General features: G+C 40.3%; 1 protein-coding gene across 1 annotated transcript in view; it reads right to left on the minus strand.

Moving 5' to 3' along the window:
* The window catches only part of WNT2 (Wnt family member 2), a 46,560-nt gene that overhangs the window by 20,524 nt on the left and 5,815 nt on the right, over positions 1–20,221 (minus strand). The window contains exons 3-4 of the mRNA XM_017535075.2: positions 17,812–18,089; positions 124–388 (exon numbers count right to left, since the gene is read on the minus strand). Of these exons, the coding sequence (XP_017390564.1) occupies positions 124–388; positions 17,812–18,089 (543 nt within the window). The remainder of the gene's footprint in view (positions 1–123; positions 389–17,811; positions 18,090–20,221) is intronic.

The raw sequence follows: 20,221 nt of genomic DNA on the forward strand, positions 1-20,221 counted from the left end.
AATGTTAAGGATCATGAGCTTCAAACCTAAAGGGAGCAGGCTGAAAATACAGAATCTCATTTAAATTGTGGAGTATCAGTTGTTGAAAGAATTAGGTGCTATGCAGAAAGTGTATGAACTTACCTGTCTCTCGGTCCCTGATACAGTAGTCTGGAGAATTCTCAAAATACACGAGGTCATTTTTTGTTGGCTTCTTAAACCTCTCGTTAGCCACAGTGAAACCCGTGCCGTCCTGGTTCATGACCACCTGGATGGCCCCATTGTACTTCCTCCAGAGATAATCGCCCGTTTTCCTGAAGTCGGCCATGGCCAGCCAGCATGTCCTGAGAGAACACGAGCCGCTCACCCCGTGGCACTTGCACTCTTGTTTCAAGAACCGCTTTACAGACTGCCAAAAAAGACAGGGGCAAGTTCAGTGAGGTGGCTTGGAGCGGGTGACACATGCTACAACTCTCCTTACCTCCCAGCAATACAGAAGTGACCCTCAGGATGCTGGATCCTGGGGAGAGTGACTGGGAGATGTTGATCCACTGCTTGTCACTTACTAGCCACATCAGCCACTGTCCTGACAACAGTAGACTAGGGCGGTGGGTAGAGAGGGGAGGGATAGCGCCTGACTGTGTACCCCACTGGCTATCAGTGTAACGGAAACCTCACTATTTAATAGGGCATGTGTCCAGTTTGAAGAGTGAGGGATTGAATTATTTTCTAAATAAATAGAGCTTTATTATATTAAAAATGTATACCATTTAATTAATGCTATCCAGTTTAAAAGAAAAGAAAATAAAAATGCATGCTATTATGCAATTAGATTAACAAAATAATTGCTAAGTCCAAATCCTTCAATAAGCCAATCATAGTAATTGGTACTACAGCAATCCTGTGCTACCGTATTTCTTTTGCAGATGACTGAGAAGCAAGACTGAGAGAGGGTGAAGCACTTGCCCAAAGTTACACAGCCAGGAAAAGACAGAGCCAGGCTGTACTGGAAAGTGTTAGCCACCCTGAGGCTGACAGTAGCTTGGGGGGATTCAGCTTAGATGACAGGGCTGGGTTTACTCTGGTCTTTCTTAGAGAGGAAGCAAAGGAAACTGGGACAAGCTCATCTGGGCTGGCTCCCAATACGGAGACCCCTTTCTGTGGGTGTGAGGCGTGTGGAGAGGAGAGGGGACAGGTGGGCCTGAAACTTCCAGGGGAGCTTCTGCTTTGTCTTCGTGAGCCAGCAGAGCAGCACTTTCCCCAAAGCAATTTGGTGAGTTATCCTGCCCTGGCCCGTTTCTCCTTCGCTCACCCAAGTGAAGAGATTATTATTGCTCATGGTCCTCACAGCAACTTTGATCTATTCCTCTTCCTGTTTTACAGCTGATGAGCCAGGGATTGGGAAGGCAGCTGACTTGCCCAAGCTTGGTAATAGGAATTCACTCCCACTCTCCCCGGGTCAGGCCTTGGCACTAGGTATCTTTCCCACTTTACCCCCAGCTCCATTGTGGGTGGTGCACCCAGTACATTTGAAATCTATCCTTCTCAGCACGAGCCAGCCCTGGAGGGAAAGGATGGAGAAGTGAGCAGGAGGCATGTGCCTAGCTTGGCTCTCCCAGTTGCAGGGATCCAGGCATCTTTAAAGGATATCTTAGAATGAACTTCCTCTTCGGAATTACACAGCCCCATGAACCCCCGCCCCCATCTTTATATTATGGGTGTTTGGTAGGAGGCTCACACCATGACCTGGAGGGCAGGCCTCTGCCACATAAACAACCCTGGAGTGCCACCTGGGCTCTTCCACTCTGCCCCATGTGGCTCTCACCTGTCCAAGAGCTGCCCCTCCTTAAATCTTAGAGAGCACCACACAAAACTCACTCCACATCAAGTACTTGAGAATTAGATATGAATGCTCATTCTTCCAAGCTTATTCTTTTTAAATCTAGGTATTTAATCATAAGTAATATTTCTAACTTTAAAAATGACAGGAAATATTACTGTTCCTCCTTTTCTTTCATTTTTTTTTTTTTTTTTTTTTTTTTTTTAGACGCAATCTCACCCTGCCGCCCAGGCTGGAGTGCAGTGGTGTGACCATAGCTCACTGCAGCCTTGAACTCCTGGGCTCAAGCGATCCTCCTACCTCAGCCTCCTGCATAGCTAGGACTAAAGGTGCATGCCACCATGCCTAGCTAAGTTTTAAAAATGTTTTGTGGAGATGGGGGTCTCACTGTGTTGCTGGGGCCAGTCCCTAACTCTTGGTTCAAGCAATCTTCCCATCTCAGCCTCCCAAAATGGTGGGATTATAGGTGTGAGCCAATGTGCCTGGTCTGCCCTCTCTTTCTGAATTTCCGGATCATAAACTTCAAAGCTGACATTTTTATGTAATTAATTGAAGAATTTGCATATTAATTTAAAATTGTATCTTAAAAAATAACATCATAAATCCTTAAAAAAAAACATGTGGTGACAGACAGGGTCATCTGTGTAACCTCCTCCCTTCCTTGCTAACATTTTGTTCAGGTGTTGGTTAGCCTTGTGTTATAAAGGACTCCCAACCCCAGAGTAGTCCAAATCACTAATAGTAATTTCACTGTCCTGACACTAATTTTTTTTCCAGCTTGGAGCATGTGGCGATTCAATTTGGGCCAGTCCTATGATAGGATAAATCTCTTAGGAGTCTTGTCAAAAAAATGTTTCTTCACTTTTTAAAAGTAACATGTGAGGTTGGGGGCATGGTGGCTTATGCCTGTAATCCAGCACTTTGGGAGACTGAGGCAGGAGGATCACTTGATCCCAGGAGTTCAAGAACAGCCTGGGCAGCATAGTGAGATTCCATTTCTATACACACACACAAAAAAAAAAGATTGTGGCATGTGCCTATCTATGGTCTCAGCTCCTTGGGAGGCCGAGGTGGGAGGATCGTTTGAGCCTGGTGTTCGAGGCTACAGCGAGCCATGATTGCATCACTGTACCCCAGCCTGGGTAACAGAGCGAGATCCTGTCTCAAAAATAACATAACATAAAATAAAAGAGGCACATGAGGAGAAACACCTTGTCTCCGTCTCTAGATGCTGTTTTCTGTAGCAGCTTCTTTGGGACGTGAGGGCAGCAACACTGACAGGCAGAAAGCTGCAGACATACGTGACGGATGTGAAGATCTGGGTTCTGGGAACGCTGCTGAGCCGCTCAGTGAGCCCACTTTAGACCTGCCCTCCCGCCAGACTTTTTGTGATCCAGTCAGTAAAGTTTCCTCCTTGTTTTAGTGCCTTTGGGATCTGTTACTTGTGGCGGAAAGTATTTCAACAGGTACCATGGGCAGTTCTTGATTGTGGATTAATGACAGGCTTTAACTGACAATTAACCTGGGGGGAAAGTGAGACAGCTTCTCTGGTATTGGGCTTGCTCACGTCTCCAGCACCCACTGTTAATGCACAATGTGTTCAGTGCTCAGTCACAGTTTGGGGCTACCTTCATTACTTCTACCTACTGAGTTTGCAGACTTGAAATTCAAGCGTTTAACCTTGAAGTGGATAAAACCGCGCTCAGTCAGAGAGGCAGAGGGAAGAGAATGTAAGCCAAGGCAGCCTGTTTTCAGGAATAACTGAGGGAAGAGTAAGGATATGGGAGCAAGAAACTCACAATGAGGATTCCTAGTTTAGAACAACTCCCGTATTCAAATGTTATAACATGGTAACAAAAACAACCACTTATTGAGTGTCTAACTATGTGCCAGGCTCCACACCAGGTGGTTTACACACATTATCTAATTATCACCATAAGCAAAGAAAGTTATCATTCCTGTTCTATGGTTATGAAAACCAGGGCTCTATGAGGAAAGTAAAATCCCTAGTCACACAGCTATTCAGAGGCAGAACAAAGATGTGACTCTCAGCTCCGTGCTATTTCTAAAAACACACTTAAAATTTTACTATAAATCACATTGTGATTTTGAATTATGCATTCTGTTTCCCTTCATTCTTTCCTTTTCTTTTTGAGATGTAGTCTTGCCCTTGTCACCTAGGCTTGAATGCAATGGTGTGATCTCGGCTCACTGCAACCCCTGCCTCCTGGGTTCAAGTGATTCTCCTGCCTCAGCCTCCTGAGTAGCTGGGATTACAAGTACATGCCACTATGCCTGGCTTTTTTTTTTTTTTTTTTTTTTTTTTTTTTTTTTTTTTTTTTTTTTTTTTGGAGGTGGGGTTTCACCATGTTGGCCAGGCTGGTCGTGAACTCCAGACTTAGGTGATCTGGCTGCCTCTGCCTCCCAAAGTGCTGGGATTGCAGGCATAAGCCACTGTACCTGGCCCCCTCCATTCTTTTGAATAATTAAGAATTGACTTAAAATATTACATAGCTGTTATAATGGGGCAGAGGAAGAAGAAGAGGTAGTGAAATAGTGGGGGATTACATTGCATCTTCTAAACTACTAATCATTACAAATTTATTAAACAATTCACAAAAGAAATACAAAGTACTAACAAAAGGAGAGAAAGATGTTCAATTTTATTAGTAATTAGAGAAATGCAAACTGAAATAATACACCTTTTTTTGCCTAGCAAAAATAGTAAAAATGTCAATTTTTTCAAATTTTAAGAATCAAAAAATAGTACAACAGTAAAAAGACTGATATTGTTAGTAAGAGTCCAGGGGAAGAGATGCTTTAAAAAACCATTGGCTGGAAAGTATAGTGAAACATCATTTAAATGAAAAGTATTTTTGCATTACCTGCAAAAATGTTAAATGTACATAATCTTGACCTGGTGATTGTACTCTGGAAATATCTGCACAAGTTTGGAAGGATACACACCTACATGGATCTTCATGCAGCTATTGCATAATTGATAATGGCAAAATATGAGGAAAAACCCAAATGACATCAATAGGAAAATTGCTGATTATGGTATATGCTTAATAATAGAATATTATGTGATCTCTGAACAATGAAGTAGATCAGTCTTACAGGCAGGAAAAAAAGTCAAGTGATAAAAGCCAAATGCAGAACAATATACGTGCTATGATCCACTTTTTAAAGGCCTGCATATATGTGTGTAGCTGGCAGAAAAAGGGAAAATATGCTCTTTTACAATCTGGCTGCAGTTTGAGGGATTTCATGGTCTTGAAAGACAGGGGGAAACAAAAAGAGTGAAATTACTCCACATAGTAAAATAACAGGAATTTGAGGATTTCTCCCTGGCAACTGGAGAGGGCAGGTCAGTGGGTGTCACTCCTGGCTACACATTAAAATCACCTGAGGATCATTTCCAGCCTCTCCCCAGACTGGGTAAATCAGAACCTTGGGTGGATGTGAGGCCTGAGTCTTGAAGGTACAAGGTACTTTGTGGTTCTTCAGGTGATTGATTCTTTTTTTTTTTGAGACAGAGTCTCACTCTGTCACCAGGCTGGAGTGCAGTGGTACCATCTTGGCTGGAATGCAGTGGCATGATCTTGGCTCACTGCAACCTCCATCTCCCAGTTTCAAGTGATTTCCCCTACCTCAGCCTCCTGAGTAGCTGGGACTACAGGTGCATGCCACCACACCTGGCTAAATTGTTAGTAGAAATGGGGTTTTACCATGTTGGCCAGGATGGTCTCGATCTTCTGACCTCGTGATCTGCCCACCTCAGCCTCCCAAAGTGCTGGAGGTGATTGATTCTAATATGCAGTCAGGGTTCAGAATCATCCAGACCCAGGGATGCAGAGGAGAAGGTAAGAAACCTGTGCACCGTAGTGGGAGTCTGGAGCCTATGAAGGGTTACAGTAGTGAAAAATTCCTGGGACAGAAGCAGGCATTACATTTCTAAGAATGGGGAAATTGTTTTTCAACTGGAAATTGTTTCTTACCCTATGCCTCCAAAACATCGGAATCTCCAGGAAAATGTGCCATGAGTGACAATCTCTGCTAGTGCTGCTTTGGAAGGAATGAAAGATGGGTGGTGGCCAGTGTCCAACCCAAGTAGCAATGGATCAGTGAATAAGTGGACCACACCAGAGCAGCAGGCTATAGCAGCAGGAGACTGCCCCTGGGTCTTCAGAGGCACTGGGCAAGGAGCGTGGTCGAGGTGGGGCAGTGGTTTCTCATGCACAGCTGCTGATGGAGAGGCTGGAGACATTTTATTTGGATGATGAAAGAATGAGTGACTAAAGTGGAGGACCTCTGTTCTGTAATTATAATTAAGTAAATTTTGATTCTAAAATTTTAAGACAATAAACATCTACATAATGTTATTAACTGCACAGCCAAGAACTGTGCCAGGATTGCAGTTCATTATCTCTGGCCTAAGATCACAAACCTTTGTATCAATGAAGGATGTTCTTAAAGTAAAGTTTGGTGTTTTCCAATTTTATTTGCTACCAATTGCATTGACTGTCACCTCATGCTTTCCACTCTCACAATTGTTCCACCTGCTCTATCACTTCTCCTCATTTCCTGGGGGCATCCACAGTCTTTCATCTGCTTGCCCCAACCAGGATTGGCTCCACAGCTCAAACCTAATGCCATGCCCTCCTAGCTGGACATACTGTATCCTAGATGCCATGTTTTCTCTGTTGATGTATTCCTCCTTTTTGCTGCAGTACAGTGTTGAATAGCTCCTTCAAGGTGGATGCATTTTCTGAATTCTTGCATGTCTGACATGTCTTCAGCCTTCACACTTGATTAATAGCTTGGCTGGGTATAGAATTCTGGATTAAAAACTTTGAAAGTATGTCTCCTCAGGTTTTTGGCTTCTAATGTTGCAGATGGGAAGTCTGATATGGGAAGTCTGGTGGAGTCTTTGAAAATAAATTTGTTCTTGTTTTCATTTCACTTTGTATTTTTTTCCCCTATGAAAGCTTCCAGAATCTTTTCCTTATTCTTGGGTTCTAAAATATCATAATATTGTCTCCCATTAATCTTGTTCAGCACTCAGCAGACCCTTTCAATCTGGACCGTCATGTCTTCAGCACTGAGACATTCTCTTTAATATTTTCCTTTCCTCTACTTTTTCTTTTTTCAGATGGAGTTTTGCTCTTGTTGCCCAGACTGGAGTATACTGGTGTGATCTTGGCTCACTGCAACCCCTACCTCCTGGGTTCAAGCAATTCTCCTGTCTCAGCCTCCCCAGCAGCTGGGATCACAAGCACCCACCACCATGCCTGGCTAATTTTTTGTATTTTTAATAGAGATGGGTTTTCACCATGCTGGCCAGGCTGGTCTTGAACTCCTGACCTCAGGTGATCCACCCACCTCAGCCTCCCAAAGTGCTGGGATTATAGGCATGAGCCACCTTGCCCAGCCATTTTTTTTTTTTAATGGCATTCTAATTAGCCAGTTGCCAAATTTCTGAACTGGTCCTCTATGTCACTTATGTTTTCTCTCATCTGTTTTCAATACTTTCTTCCTGATTTCTTGAGGAAGAAATTCCATCAGAGTAACACTCTTGGCTCTTTCCTCCCCCTTACTCACGTCTCCCCAGAGGAAGAGAAGTGATTTGTCCAACTGGAAGGAAGAAGCAGGGTTTGTGTGCCTGGTTTCTTTCTATTTGGGGATCTGGTAGCCTGTGGAAATGAGTTATGAGCAGCTCTTATCAACCAGCACGTGACTCCCTTGCTGCAGGGTCTCCGAGGGCCAGCCTGTGACAGGTGAGTCTGCCTGGCTCAGGGTTGGGCTGCTAGGGAGCACTGTACTTCAGGCCACATCCTCTAGGGCAGCATTTTCTTTAATCACAAAACTGACACTTTTAGTCCATCCATTTGTCCATTTTCCAGTTGGTTTCAAACTCAAGTGGAAAAGAGCAAGGGGCGTTTATGGACCTCCTTAAACATTTATCTTTTGGGCTTGTTGATGGACTTTCTGAGAGTTTATTTGGCTTTCTCTTCCAGATTCTTTCTTGTTCTCTGTCACTTTTTCAAAGCTTCCATTCTTATTTGTGGGTGTTAATATTTTCTATCACTGTGAGGAGACAGACTGATTAGGCTGTGAAAAGTTTCTCTTATCATCCTTGCTTTTTCTCTGGAATCATTTTCCTGCAATTTCTTTTGTCTTTTCCTTTCATACTGCTGTATTGAATCAAATATATGATCATCCTTGGACAGTCTCTTCATATTTAAGAATGAAGTAGTAAAAGGCATTTAGGAACTCTAGTTGTAGAATTGGAGCTTGTGGACCAAAAAATGTTGCTTTTTGGTGAGTTGGCAGGACACTGACTATTTTTTGAGATGAGGCCTTGCTGTGCTGCCCAGGCTGGAGTGCAGTGACTATTCATAGGCACCATAATAGAGCACTCCAGCCCTGAACTCCTGGGCTCCAGTGATCCTCCTGCCTCGGCCTCCCAAACAGTTGGGACTACAGGCAGGTGCCACTGCACCCACGACACTGGCTCTTATACTGAGGACTCTAACTCCCGAAAGCCTAGGATGTTAAATGCCAGACTTCCCCAGAGTTCTGATCATGGGGAGAAGGGAGGCGTTGGGGTTCCCTGTTCCGTGGATGGAATTTTCAGTTTCAGGCCTATGCTTCTCTCCAGGACTTATTTATATCTGAGGCATTCTCAGAGCTTCTTCCCTCCCATGTTGGCTGTTGCCCCATTTGCTTTTATTCTTCTAGACTGTGGCTTCTCCATCCTTTTCATGAGTTACAATTTATTCATTTGCTTTCCACTTTCCAGAAATTCATTAAGCTCTTTCATTTCTCTTCCTGTTCTTCTTATTGTCAATTTAAACCATTTTCCTCCATTACTACAATTGTAATGAAGTTTGGGAGGAAGAGTGGAAACGTTACATGTCCTGTTCACATCCTTGAGTCAGTTTGCACTTTGAAATGTTCTGGAAGGAGACAGGGGAGAAAACAGTCCCATTTTATGATATACATTTCTGCCCTGCTCAAGATGTTGCTTTTGATACTATGTGCAAGCACTCTTTCTACAATGGAAGGAGAAAGAACTAGAATAAAAATCAGTTACAATGATTTGCTGTCTCTTGCTAGTGCGGGATACTGAAAGCTTCCTTTAGAACCTCAAGGCCATAGCCCATGACACAGTGACATCCTGGTTTCTATTTTGTCTCTTGAATCTTTCCTAAAAAGTCTCTTCTTCTACCTTCTTCTTTGATTTTTAATGCAGGTCACTGTCAAGATTTCATTTTCAGCTTTCTCATATGCTCCTGTTTTCAATTCTCCTAGCCGCCACAGCTCTTAATATCACCAACTGGCCAGCACAATTCGTAATCAGCCCCAACTCCTCCCCATGTGCCTTAATCCCATCTAGGTTTTACTCTGTGGAATCCTGCCAATAAACACTTGCTCATGTGACATGGCTACTCTAAAAAAGTAGTTTTTTTGATAACTTCTAAGGACAGCAGGACTCTTTTGGTGTTTAGCTTCATAGAAACCATTTTTAGCTTAATATATAACTATTCTCAACAAAAATTCTTCAATAGTCTCATAACTGCTTCAGTGCTAAAATCTTAGCAGATTTTTTATGTGGCCCTTCATTTTTGATTTTGAGCATTTAAGCCTACCTGCAGAGGCTATTTTCTAATTTTAAATTTTAAGAAACTTCTATTCTTTTAACGTTCTTTTTTTCTTTTAAACAAACTTCTAGATATTAGCATTCTATACTACAGAGACAGAAGTCTGTTAAAAAAAAAAGAGCTACGGAAGAAGAAAATACATGCATTGCGTAGGCTAGAACAATTCTATTTTATATTTCTCCACTCTAACTTTGTGTCAGATTATAATAGTGAGGCATCACATTCATTAAGTTCTTACCATATATCACGCTAAGCACTTTATATTCACTTTTTTATTTAGTCCACACTACCACATAAGGTATATACTATTATTATCATCCCATTTTATAGATAAGGATATTGAAACACCCAGGATAGAGGCGCTTGCCCTAGATCTCACAGGCAGTAAGTGAGATAACCCGAGCAGGCAGGATATAAGCCAAGCCTGTCTGACACCAGAGTCGACATCACTCCACTGGTGTTTTTCATACTAGGGTTTGCCAATCTCTGGGGCTCACGTTCCTTAGATTCGGTGAGTTCTATAAGCTTTTACACTTAGTGTTTGCGTATCTAATTATAGTCTAAAATGAATTATATTGCCAGTTATAAAGACAAACTTCTCCTAAGGAGAATGCAGTTGTGGTTCCTTAAGTCAGTTCTGAAGGCTCAGCCCAAGCAGCCCTTGCATTGTCTTTGTAAAACTTCTTTGCAGAACACGAGAATTTTTTTCTTGAGGTACCTGCGTTTTGCAAAGTTTATGAACCCTGTATCATGTCATACTGATTTTCTTCCTATCAGAAAGAACGCATTCCATTTCATGCTGTGTAAAATATTTGCCAACTTAACAACTTGCCTTAGAAATCCTAGTTAGAATTTATTTTAGGTCCCCATATACTGTATTTTAACTAAATTATTTAGTTCAACTTGAGCATTTGAAGAAGTGTTAGTTCTTCACTTTTTAGTTGGGTATATTCTACAAAGTCACTAATATATTTCTGGTTCTATATCAGTTTTCCTGAGGGAAACACTCATTAAAAACATATAATTTAATTTTCAGATGCTGGCTTGAAGCCAAGTACATTTATTAATAATTAAATCCTTTTGACAGGCCCACATCTCTAAGATAGAAGTTACTGAAAATTGGGCCAACTCATACCTTTCAAGCATACACACTCTGGAACTAAAAAAAGGAATATTTATTTAAAAACTGTGCAGTTGATTTGCTTATGCAAACATTTATTAACTTAAATAAGACACTGTGATTTCTTGAGCACTGTCATTTTTTAAAAACAGTGACTGTGGGTGGGCTTAGCTAGAAAATATAAGGTGTGGAATTTACATTTGTGGAATTCAAGAACATTACCGTTGACTAGCCATATATATAATAATTCTTATTGACTAATGAGGCAAGTCTCAAAAACATTTTCCACTAATAATAGAACTTTACATGGAACTGAAACAATTTTTTAGGAGTTATTCCATGTCTTGGGACTTTACTTCTGGTTCGGTTTTGATTCATATGATAAATAAAGATCTGTAATATCAAGCACATATTATTTTGGGGTCCAAAAAGACAGAGTTGAGGCTGGCAGAACTGATCTAACTTTTCAAAATGCTTTTCATTTTATAAACTAAGGAGATCAGTAAGTAAACAAATACTTACTAAGTGGAGTTTATGTCCCCTAAAGATGCTTAGGATTGTTGAAGGAAGGGTCAGGATGAATAGGAGGTTACAGCATATTAAACTGCATGGCTCTGCAGTTCAGTATGGCTTTGCCATTTTCTTTCCTATTGATATTCCTTACTTTTCTTTGTCTTTTTCTTTTTTTGAGATGAAGTCTCACTCTGTCATCAGGCCGGAGCACAGTGGTGTGATCTAGGCTCACTGCAACCTCTGCCTCCTGGGTTCAAGTGATTCTCCTGTCTCAGCCTCCTAAGTAGCAGGGACTACAGGCTTGTGCCACTATGCCCAGCTAATTTTTGTATTTTTAGTAGAGATAGGGTTTCACCATGTTGGCCAGGATGGTCTCAATCTCTTGATCTTATGATCTGCCTGCCTCGGCCTCCCAGAGTACTGGGATTATAGCCACCAGGCCTGGTCAATATTCCTTATTTTCTAAGAGTGTGATTTCTTTGCCATCATGCCCCAGTTCTCTTAGGTCAGACCCATTATTTATTTATTATTATTTAAGTGGCATCAAGGGATCAATTTTTTAAAGTCTTGGCCAGGCACAGTGGCTCATGCCTGTAATCCCAGAACTTTGAGAGGCCAAGGCAGGAGGATCACTTGAGCCTAGGAGTTTTAGAGCAGCCTGGGCAACCTAGTAAGACCCTGTCTCTACAAAAAATAAAAATAAAAATAAAATTAGCCGGGCACTGTGACATACTCCTGTGGTCTGAGCTACTTGGGAGCTGAGGTGGGAGGATCACTGGAGCTCAGTGCAGTGAGTCATGATTGCACCAGCCTGGGTAACAGGATGAGACCCTGTCACAAAAAAAAAAAATTTTTTTTTAAGTCTTTGTTAGAATTTAGATTTACTTGCTTTTAAGGCTTTACCTACAGGCAATACAATATCCATGTCTGTTTACTTTGGAGGCACTTTCTTGCCTCCAAAGTAAGAAACTCCAAAGTGGAACTTAGAAGTATGTGCTCTGTCCTAGTGCCGGGTAGGCCATGCTCAGGGGCAGGCCCTAGTGCTCCACAGCACTGACCTTGGGTGGTGCTTGTTTGGATAATGAATGGAACTAGAAATTCTGGATCCCCTTACCCTCTGAGCTTCTCCATATAAAATACAGGATGCCAAGTTAAGTTTGAATTTTAGTTGATTTCAGTGAGCAAATATATTCAATATATTTGCTGATTTTGGCCACCCTGTTAGACCCCAGTCTCCTCATATGCAAAATGTGTATAATAATGGTACCTCACCCCTATGCTTGCTTACTGCCTGGTATATATGCATACATATTTTATTTTATATGGCAACCCTAGTTTGGTAACCTGTGTAAGGTTTTGCTCAAGTATTAGGACCAGTTTTCTGATTCCATTGCCCTATCCCCCACAATGCCTCAGTCAAGAACTCTTAATGAGTAGAGTAGCCAATAATAATATTAACCATCATGTTGAAAATGTAAATATCAACACAGTTGCCAAATGCTAATTTTTTAATATTAACAAACATCCAGAAACTTACTATATTAGTACTTATATGTATATTTAAGGCTAAAAATAAAATTCAGAGAGATGCAAATTTCTCCTAATTTTCCTAGTTAAATCTATTTTTTTTTTCTGACATGGGGTCTCACTATGTTGCCCAAACTGGTCTCAAACTCCTGAGCTCAAGTGATCCTCCCACCTCAGCCTCCCCAGTAGCTGGGATTACAGGTGCATGCCACTTTGCCCAGCTAATTTTTTAAGTCATGAATTCAAACATATTACAAAAAGTTTGAACATTCATTGCTATCCCTCTTTCAAAGTGGACTCTAGAGAAATTAACAAATGCATGAATATTAAACTTAAGTATTTAATTTTCTCTCCCACTGTTCAATGCCTTCCTCTTGCCTTCCCAGTGGCATTCAAATGTCTCTGCACAGTAGTAGAGACTCTCCAGGCCAGGTGCAGTGGCTCAAGGCCTGTAATCCTAGCACTTTGAGAGGCTGAGGTGGGCAGATCCTTTGAGCCCAGGAGTTCAAGACCAGCCTGGGCAACATGGTGAAACCTCATCTCTACCAAAAATACCCAAAAAACAAAAAGAAAGAAAATCAAATAAACAAAATTAGTCAAGATGATGGAATGCTCCTGTAGTCCCAGCTACTGAGACTGACGTGGGAGGATCGCTTGAGCCAGGGTGTCCAGGCTACAATGAGCTGAGTTTGCGTTACCGCACTCCAGCCTGGGTAACAAAGCGAGACCCCATCTCAAAAAAAAAAAAAAAAAAAAAAACAGGACTCTTCAGATCTGGCTGGGCCTCAAATTTTCAGCCTCAGTTCCTATTAACTCTCAGTCTTGAACTCCACCCTAGTGTTCTTGTCATTCCTCAACTTTGTGATACACTTCCTGCTCCAATATCTGTCTTTGTCTTGAAGTCCAGTCATCCTGGAAAAGTGCTTTCCCTATCTCAACCATGGGAAATCTTCTATTTCCAGCTCAGACACCCAGTTCTTTTTATGATACAGCCATTATCTCCTCAGCTAGCTGCCCTGTGGCTGGTTATTTTATTATATCACATGGCAGTGCTTGCCTTGCAATTGTATTACACTTGTCTCCCTGACTAAAATTTAGTTTCTTATGGTCAGGGGCTGCTTTGTTTTATTCTTTTCCACATTGATTTAGTACAAAAATCAATGCTTTTCCCAAAGCCGTTCTTTAATAAAATATCTGTTCAACCAAATTTAGTCCCAAAATATAAGAATAGAGCTCTGAAACTTGTAGTAGCCTTTGTTGAAATTTTCCAAATCCTCCGAAAAGAAGGCTAAATTGCTTCTAGTTTGCTCACAATGACTGGAAGATCATGTTTTCAGCACTTAAAACAACTTTTCCTTGTCGTTAAAAACTGATAGACATTCATTTTAGAAAATGTGTGAAGACACACACAAAGGAAAAAGTCATCAGTAAACTACCTTCCAAGGGCAGTAGCTGCTGGCTTTTCCCCCATACATATGGAAATACTATTTGTTTTCTCAGAAATTCTCAACAAAGGCAATATGGAAATATAGACAAGAGCATGTGGGGGAACAGGAGCGGATGAGAGCTCCAAGGCTCTGGTACTTCGTGATTCTATGACCCTGGCTTAGTCTCTCCATCCCTCTCAGGCCCAGTTTCTTATCTGAAAATTACAAATATGAATCCTATTTTTTATTCCTATAAAGGTTTTAGAATGATCAAATTATAAAACATTTGATAATATTTTGTAAATTAAAAAATACTATATGTCTGGTTTTATTAGTATGTTAACTGAACAGAAGATGACTCTATAGATAGATGGAGTGGTCAGATTGAATCCTAAATAATAGTTCCAGCTGGATGGACTTCTGCCCACCTCAGTTACCTGAGTTACAAATAACCTTAACTTCACAAAAGGGAAAGGAACCTTTATTAAGCATCTATTATATGCCAGGTTCTGTGCTGTCTGCCTTACACTTGTCTTCCCGTAGCACCACAAATTGCCCTTTTATACATGAGAAAAACAGACTCAATGAGCAAAGCCACTGTATTGTAAGATTAAAACCAAGGTGCCTCTATTTTCACTATAGAGGGACCTTTTAAGGAAAGTATTTTCATGGAGTTCCTCTTATTCTTATGGAAACTCTTATAGAAACTTTCAGAGTGATGGAAAGACAGTAAGATTGGATGCATGAGTTATTTTGATACAGTTTCCCTTAGGGACATTTAAAGAAGTTGGGGTTATCTCATTATTTCGTCTTAGAAGAAAGAGTGAATAACTTTTGTTCTGCTTTGTTTTGTTTTTTGAGACAGGCTCTTGCGCTGTCACCCAGGCTAGAATGCTGTGGTGCAATCAAGACTCACTGTAGCCTCAACCTCCCTGGCTTAGGTGATCCTCCCACCTCAGCCTCTTGAGTAGCTAGGACTGTTAGATGCACCACCAACCTGGCTAATTTTTTTTTTTTTTGACAGGGTTCCACCATGTTGCTCAGGCTAGAAGAGTAGACAAATTTAAAAGGTGCTTGTTTGCAAGCTCATCAAAGGAAACAAATGGCAGATATTGATCTTTTGCATGTAATTTAACTAAAACTATCTTATAATAGAATTTGAAAGTTTTCATAGCATGGCTTCTTTAGACCTAAACAGAGCTGCTGAAGGATGCTATAGACTTTCCTTTTTGATAGAATATTTGTTTTGAACACGGCAGACTTATCTTTTTAGTACTTATTCATAATCCTAATTGGAGGTAGGAAAGTAGACTCAATCAAGGCTGAGCATTCAAGTAAACATGGAAGAAAAAATCATTATAAATTCTGCTGAAACTGTGATTAAAATAAATGATACAGCACAGAGGATCTAAAATGATATTACAGTACAGAGACACATGAGGGTGCTCTAACCAACTACTATAATAACTAAATTATTCAAATATTGGGGAAAAATTAAGGCCCGTCATGACTGGCAGTGATGAATTCTGACTTTTATCATTAGCTAGATAGAACAATCTTAGAATAGATGGTTTTTTAAAAAATAAAATATATTGTTCTCTCCTACCCCTCCCAGTTTAGAAAGTAGAAGATGTTCTTATCTGTCAATTTGAAAAATACTAAAAAGCACAAAGAATGAGAAAAAAGTGGACTGATGTTACCGTCAGCCCTGGGAGGCGGGGGCTTTCTAGAACTTTAGAGCCAAGCCAGTTGGAGGCTTAGCTCAGGAGGCCTGCCTTCAAACGCAAGCCCAGCCTGTTCTCATTTTGATTCCACAGACCTTCTGTTAGTACGAAGGGGGAGTGGAGACTGGGGGTCTAATGACCGCAAGAAGAGAATTAGAGACGCATGTTTATCTCAATACATTTACTCTCATTAAAGTTCATATTCACTGACATCATGCATCTCCTTGAAAAAGTCTGCCCACCCACCATTAATTAAAGCCACATTTTAAAAAGTCAGTGTATGCACTTTTATTCCAATCAAAAGTAGCCTCCTAAGTTTTGCAGAGCAGGCAGGAGAATATCTGAGGCCTGACAGCTGTTCACCTCTACACGGTGAAGAATCATGTGATTTACATTAAAAGTTGTGTTTATTCAGGGCCTAAAATATAATAGCTATGATCTATTGTCTTGAAGAGTTGAAACATTCAGTATCTACTGACCTATTTAGTGAAATTAACATTTATTTTGATAAGTCAATGTTCTTTTGGATACAGTCTGACCATATGCTTTTATCTTTCCAAATAGAGAAATCTAACTATATGCCCTGTTTGAACAATTAAGCAGCCCACTCCTATCAAAGACACCATACTTTATAACTTATATATGCACTATCAATGCTAGGACAAAGGTCAGTGTAAATTTTTTTAAATCCAAATCATTGCATAAACAGTAATTACCAATAGTTGTAGGATTGCACAACCATAGTCTATTTTCTTGGCAATAGTGGCTATAAGTTAATAAATTCATGAAAATTAGGAATGTTGATTTTTAAAGTTCAAGAAAGGTACTATTTGTAAATAGTTCAGGTCACACTCATCTTATTCCATGGGCTAAGCAAGAGTTCTTCCAACTTCCTTTATATGAGATTTCTTCCCTCTAGAGCCTTAGTAAAGGGGTTTTCATCCAAACAGATCAGCATTCTTTTCTATTATTTTTCCTATTAAAGCCCCTAAGGGACATTTCAATTTTATGCTGATCTTTCTTTATATATTAATATCGAACACATTTTTATGTGGTGCTGATAAGAGACAAATTATGGTTATCTCTTCCTATTGTCAATTAGATTATTCTAGAATTGTTCTGAACAAATATTTGATTTACCCAGACAGTATAAGCTTTCCACACAAAAGCATCATGTACAGCATCAGATTCTCTAGTTATTCTGGTCATACCACTGTACCAAATGACATGGGTCATCAATGGGTCTGAACATTGGCACTGAAATGGTTTAATCCTAGGGCAAAGCACCCCTGGACTAGGTATTGAGACCTGACTTTCTAGTCCTTTCTACTAACTTCTTTGTGACCTTGAGTACCTTGAGGGTCTCAGTTTCCTCATTTAACAAATGGTGGTTAGGAGGTGAATACTGACTGGAGCCCAGAAGTTAATCAGGTCTAGAGGAGAAGGGGCCAGAGTACCCTTTGGCGATCTTGTCTTTCCCTGATCCACTTACTCATCCAACACCAGAAAATCAAGATGGGGCTTTTATGAGTGAGACTTGGGTCAGGTTCCAAAAGAGGGCATCCCTAAATCTAGAAAAAGCCAATGAAGCATGCTTGTTGAGTTGTTTTCATGATACATGTAAGAAAAGATGTTCTGGGTCTTCATACCCCTTAGATGTAAGCATTCAATGCACCATTGCTATGTGGGATGAAGCACTAACCTAACCCACAGATAACATCTTCCCCCCAAACAACACAGTATCCAGAGGGACCATGAAAGACTTGACACAACACAAAGCCAGATGCAATGGGTGGACTCCTTCAACTACTATAGGGAGGAAGGTGGAGTGTGGGTGAGAATGCTTCAACCTAGTTGTTGGTATTTTTCCGAACAAACAGCTAAAAACTGGGGAACAGTAGCAAGTTGTGTCTACACAGCATTTTATCAATTCTAAGAAAAGTTAAGATAAGCTTTGCATAAGTGATTTATAAAGCCATGCGGCCTACAAAATGAGGACTGTTGCGTTTCATACCTTCCTGCCAGCTCTGTTGTTATGAAGATTCATCAGGGCTCTGGCATCCTTTCCTTTCCTTTCCTTGGCATCCACAAATGCGCGGGCAAATTTGATCCCATAGTCAATGTTATCACTGCAGCCACCCCAATCAAAAACGCCCTTGCTGTCCTTGCCGCTTCCCATCTTCTTTGGATCACAGGAACAGGATTTTACTTCTCCTTGGCTACAGGCCCTGGTGATGGCAAATACAACTCCAGCTGAGGAGATGGCATAAACAAAGGCAGATTCCCGACTACCTGAAACAAAAATGCTCTTCTTAAAAGTGGTTCGATGGCACTATTTTTGAATAACTTTCATATGGTCATTGTTTAAATACTTGCTCTGTCGCTGACAACCTTTGCCGCTAGACAACAAGGTACTGATATTCTTGAAGGATTCTTTTCTAGAGCCCAGGCTCTTTCTTTAATATGAATTAAAGAATATTTTGAACCTCCATCTAATACAGGTTTTGGTCAATTTAGTTATCTGTATGGCAGCTCTTCTTAAATAAAGAGTATCAAATGGCCTTGCTCAGCTCCTGGTTTCACATTAGTTTCAAACACAGGCTTGCTCTGTTTTAACAGAGAGCTCTAGAAGCCCTAGAAGAGAGAAGTATAGCATCTTTAGGCCTTTTTCTGTACTTTAGAGTCTGAATGCCACAATTCTATCATTCCATAATATAATTGGATACTCACGACACCACAGCTTCCCTCAAAAAATCCTTCCAAACCTCCAGGACTTACTGAAGATACTCACATGCATTTAAATTATGGAGAATGAAATACTGAATTCAAAGAAATCTAGGGACTAAGGTGGGAAGCGAATTCTGGCAGTAACCAGCCCCTTGCATTAACACTGGAGAGCTTGGCTTGGCATTGACTTTCATAAGTAATTGAGAGATTGCTGAAGGCAATATGCAATATCCTCGAGTTACATACTGTATGTCTAACTATTAAGGTGAATTTACTTTCTTCTGGAACACCTGCACTAATCACTGGTATTGGGTAAAAGACAGTGAAAAGCTTTTCTTTGGTTTTTCTGGAAAGAAACAAATTTACCGCCTATAATTAGACTTGGGCAAGAACACTTTGGGGTGCTTTCTTAGAATTGTTCTTTATTAGAGCACAGGCTACTTTCACTTACAGGCTGAAAGGTACATATTTCAGTGCAATAACTACATTAAATTATTTTAATAATCTGTAGTAACTCATAACACGGTGTTGTGGTATAGTGACAGATATAAGGCTCTTTAGGGTCCGTGTGCACCTCATTTTTCAAGTGGAGCTGTATTTCATTGTTATTAGCATGCCCTTTTATTAATGGTTGCTGCGGCAAATATATTAACAATCAAAATAGAAGCTGGACAACCTAATGCCAATGCAAGGCAGAAAACAGAGAGCCATTCGGTGATTCAATATGTCAAGAGGAGTGTGACTTTTTGAACCACACAGCTGGGAGAGCAAACCACCTTTTTGCATTGAAGCCCTGCTTGTTTCCGTTTGTCATTCCGTGTTAAAATTTATTATACATCCTTTGCAATATTTGCTCTGCTAGTCTCATTATTAAAAATCAGGAAAACATATCTACACCATATTAAATGGCACTTACCTCAGCCCTCAGAAAATATTTACCCCCAAACCTCTAACCATCAAAAAAGGGAATCAATCATGCTCTGTAGTTAGGTAAAATCAATTATATGACTATTTGCCATAGGTAGCAGATAGTGCTCTCCAGAGGGGAATATGATGGTTATCAGAGCTGTTTTAAAGAGTCCCGGCTTATACGATATGGATCACAGATATTCTAAGTGGAATTGAGAAGTTTTGTAAAAGAAGGTGACTAATACATGCTAATGTGGCTTAATCTCAGGTAGTGGCTTTCAGATAAATAAAATTTTCATTATATCCATTTTACACTTTAGGAAAATACCTTGTCCACAGTTACCCCATTTATCTTCTAAAGCTTGGTTTGGGATTTAGAAACCAGTGCCTATGTTTAGAGAGATCACATAGAGGAGGAAATTCCCAAATGCTTAAGTATGTAGCATTAGTCTTATTTTTTAAGGAGAAAGAAGAGACATTTTATGAGGTGGTCTTTTACAGTAAAGGCATGGGAGATGTGGATGATAGTATATCAGGTAACCAGATAGTATTTTGAAAGCAACAAGAGAAATAAATTGTCTAGGTGCAGAATTCATCCTGGTATAACTTGCAAACAAGTACATTAACTTGTTGGCTGAAAGAAAACAAATCACAATCTGCTTCATTTCAGAAATAATTTCCAAAGCAAAAATATGACTTTTCTAAATATTTGTCATTTATTTTTCAAACACATTACTACATAGATGTTCCTTTGTTTAAATTAAAAATGTAGCACATTAACTAGTTTT

The sequence above is a fragment of the Cebus imitator genome, unplaced genomic scaffold, assembly GCF_001604975.1.
Source record: "Cebus imitator isolate Cc_AM_T3 unplaced genomic scaffold, Cebus_imitator-1.0 Scaffold90, whole genome shotgun sequence".
Taxonomy (NCBI): domain Eukaryota; kingdom Metazoa; phylum Chordata; class Mammalia; order Primates; family Cebidae; genus Cebus; species Cebus imitator.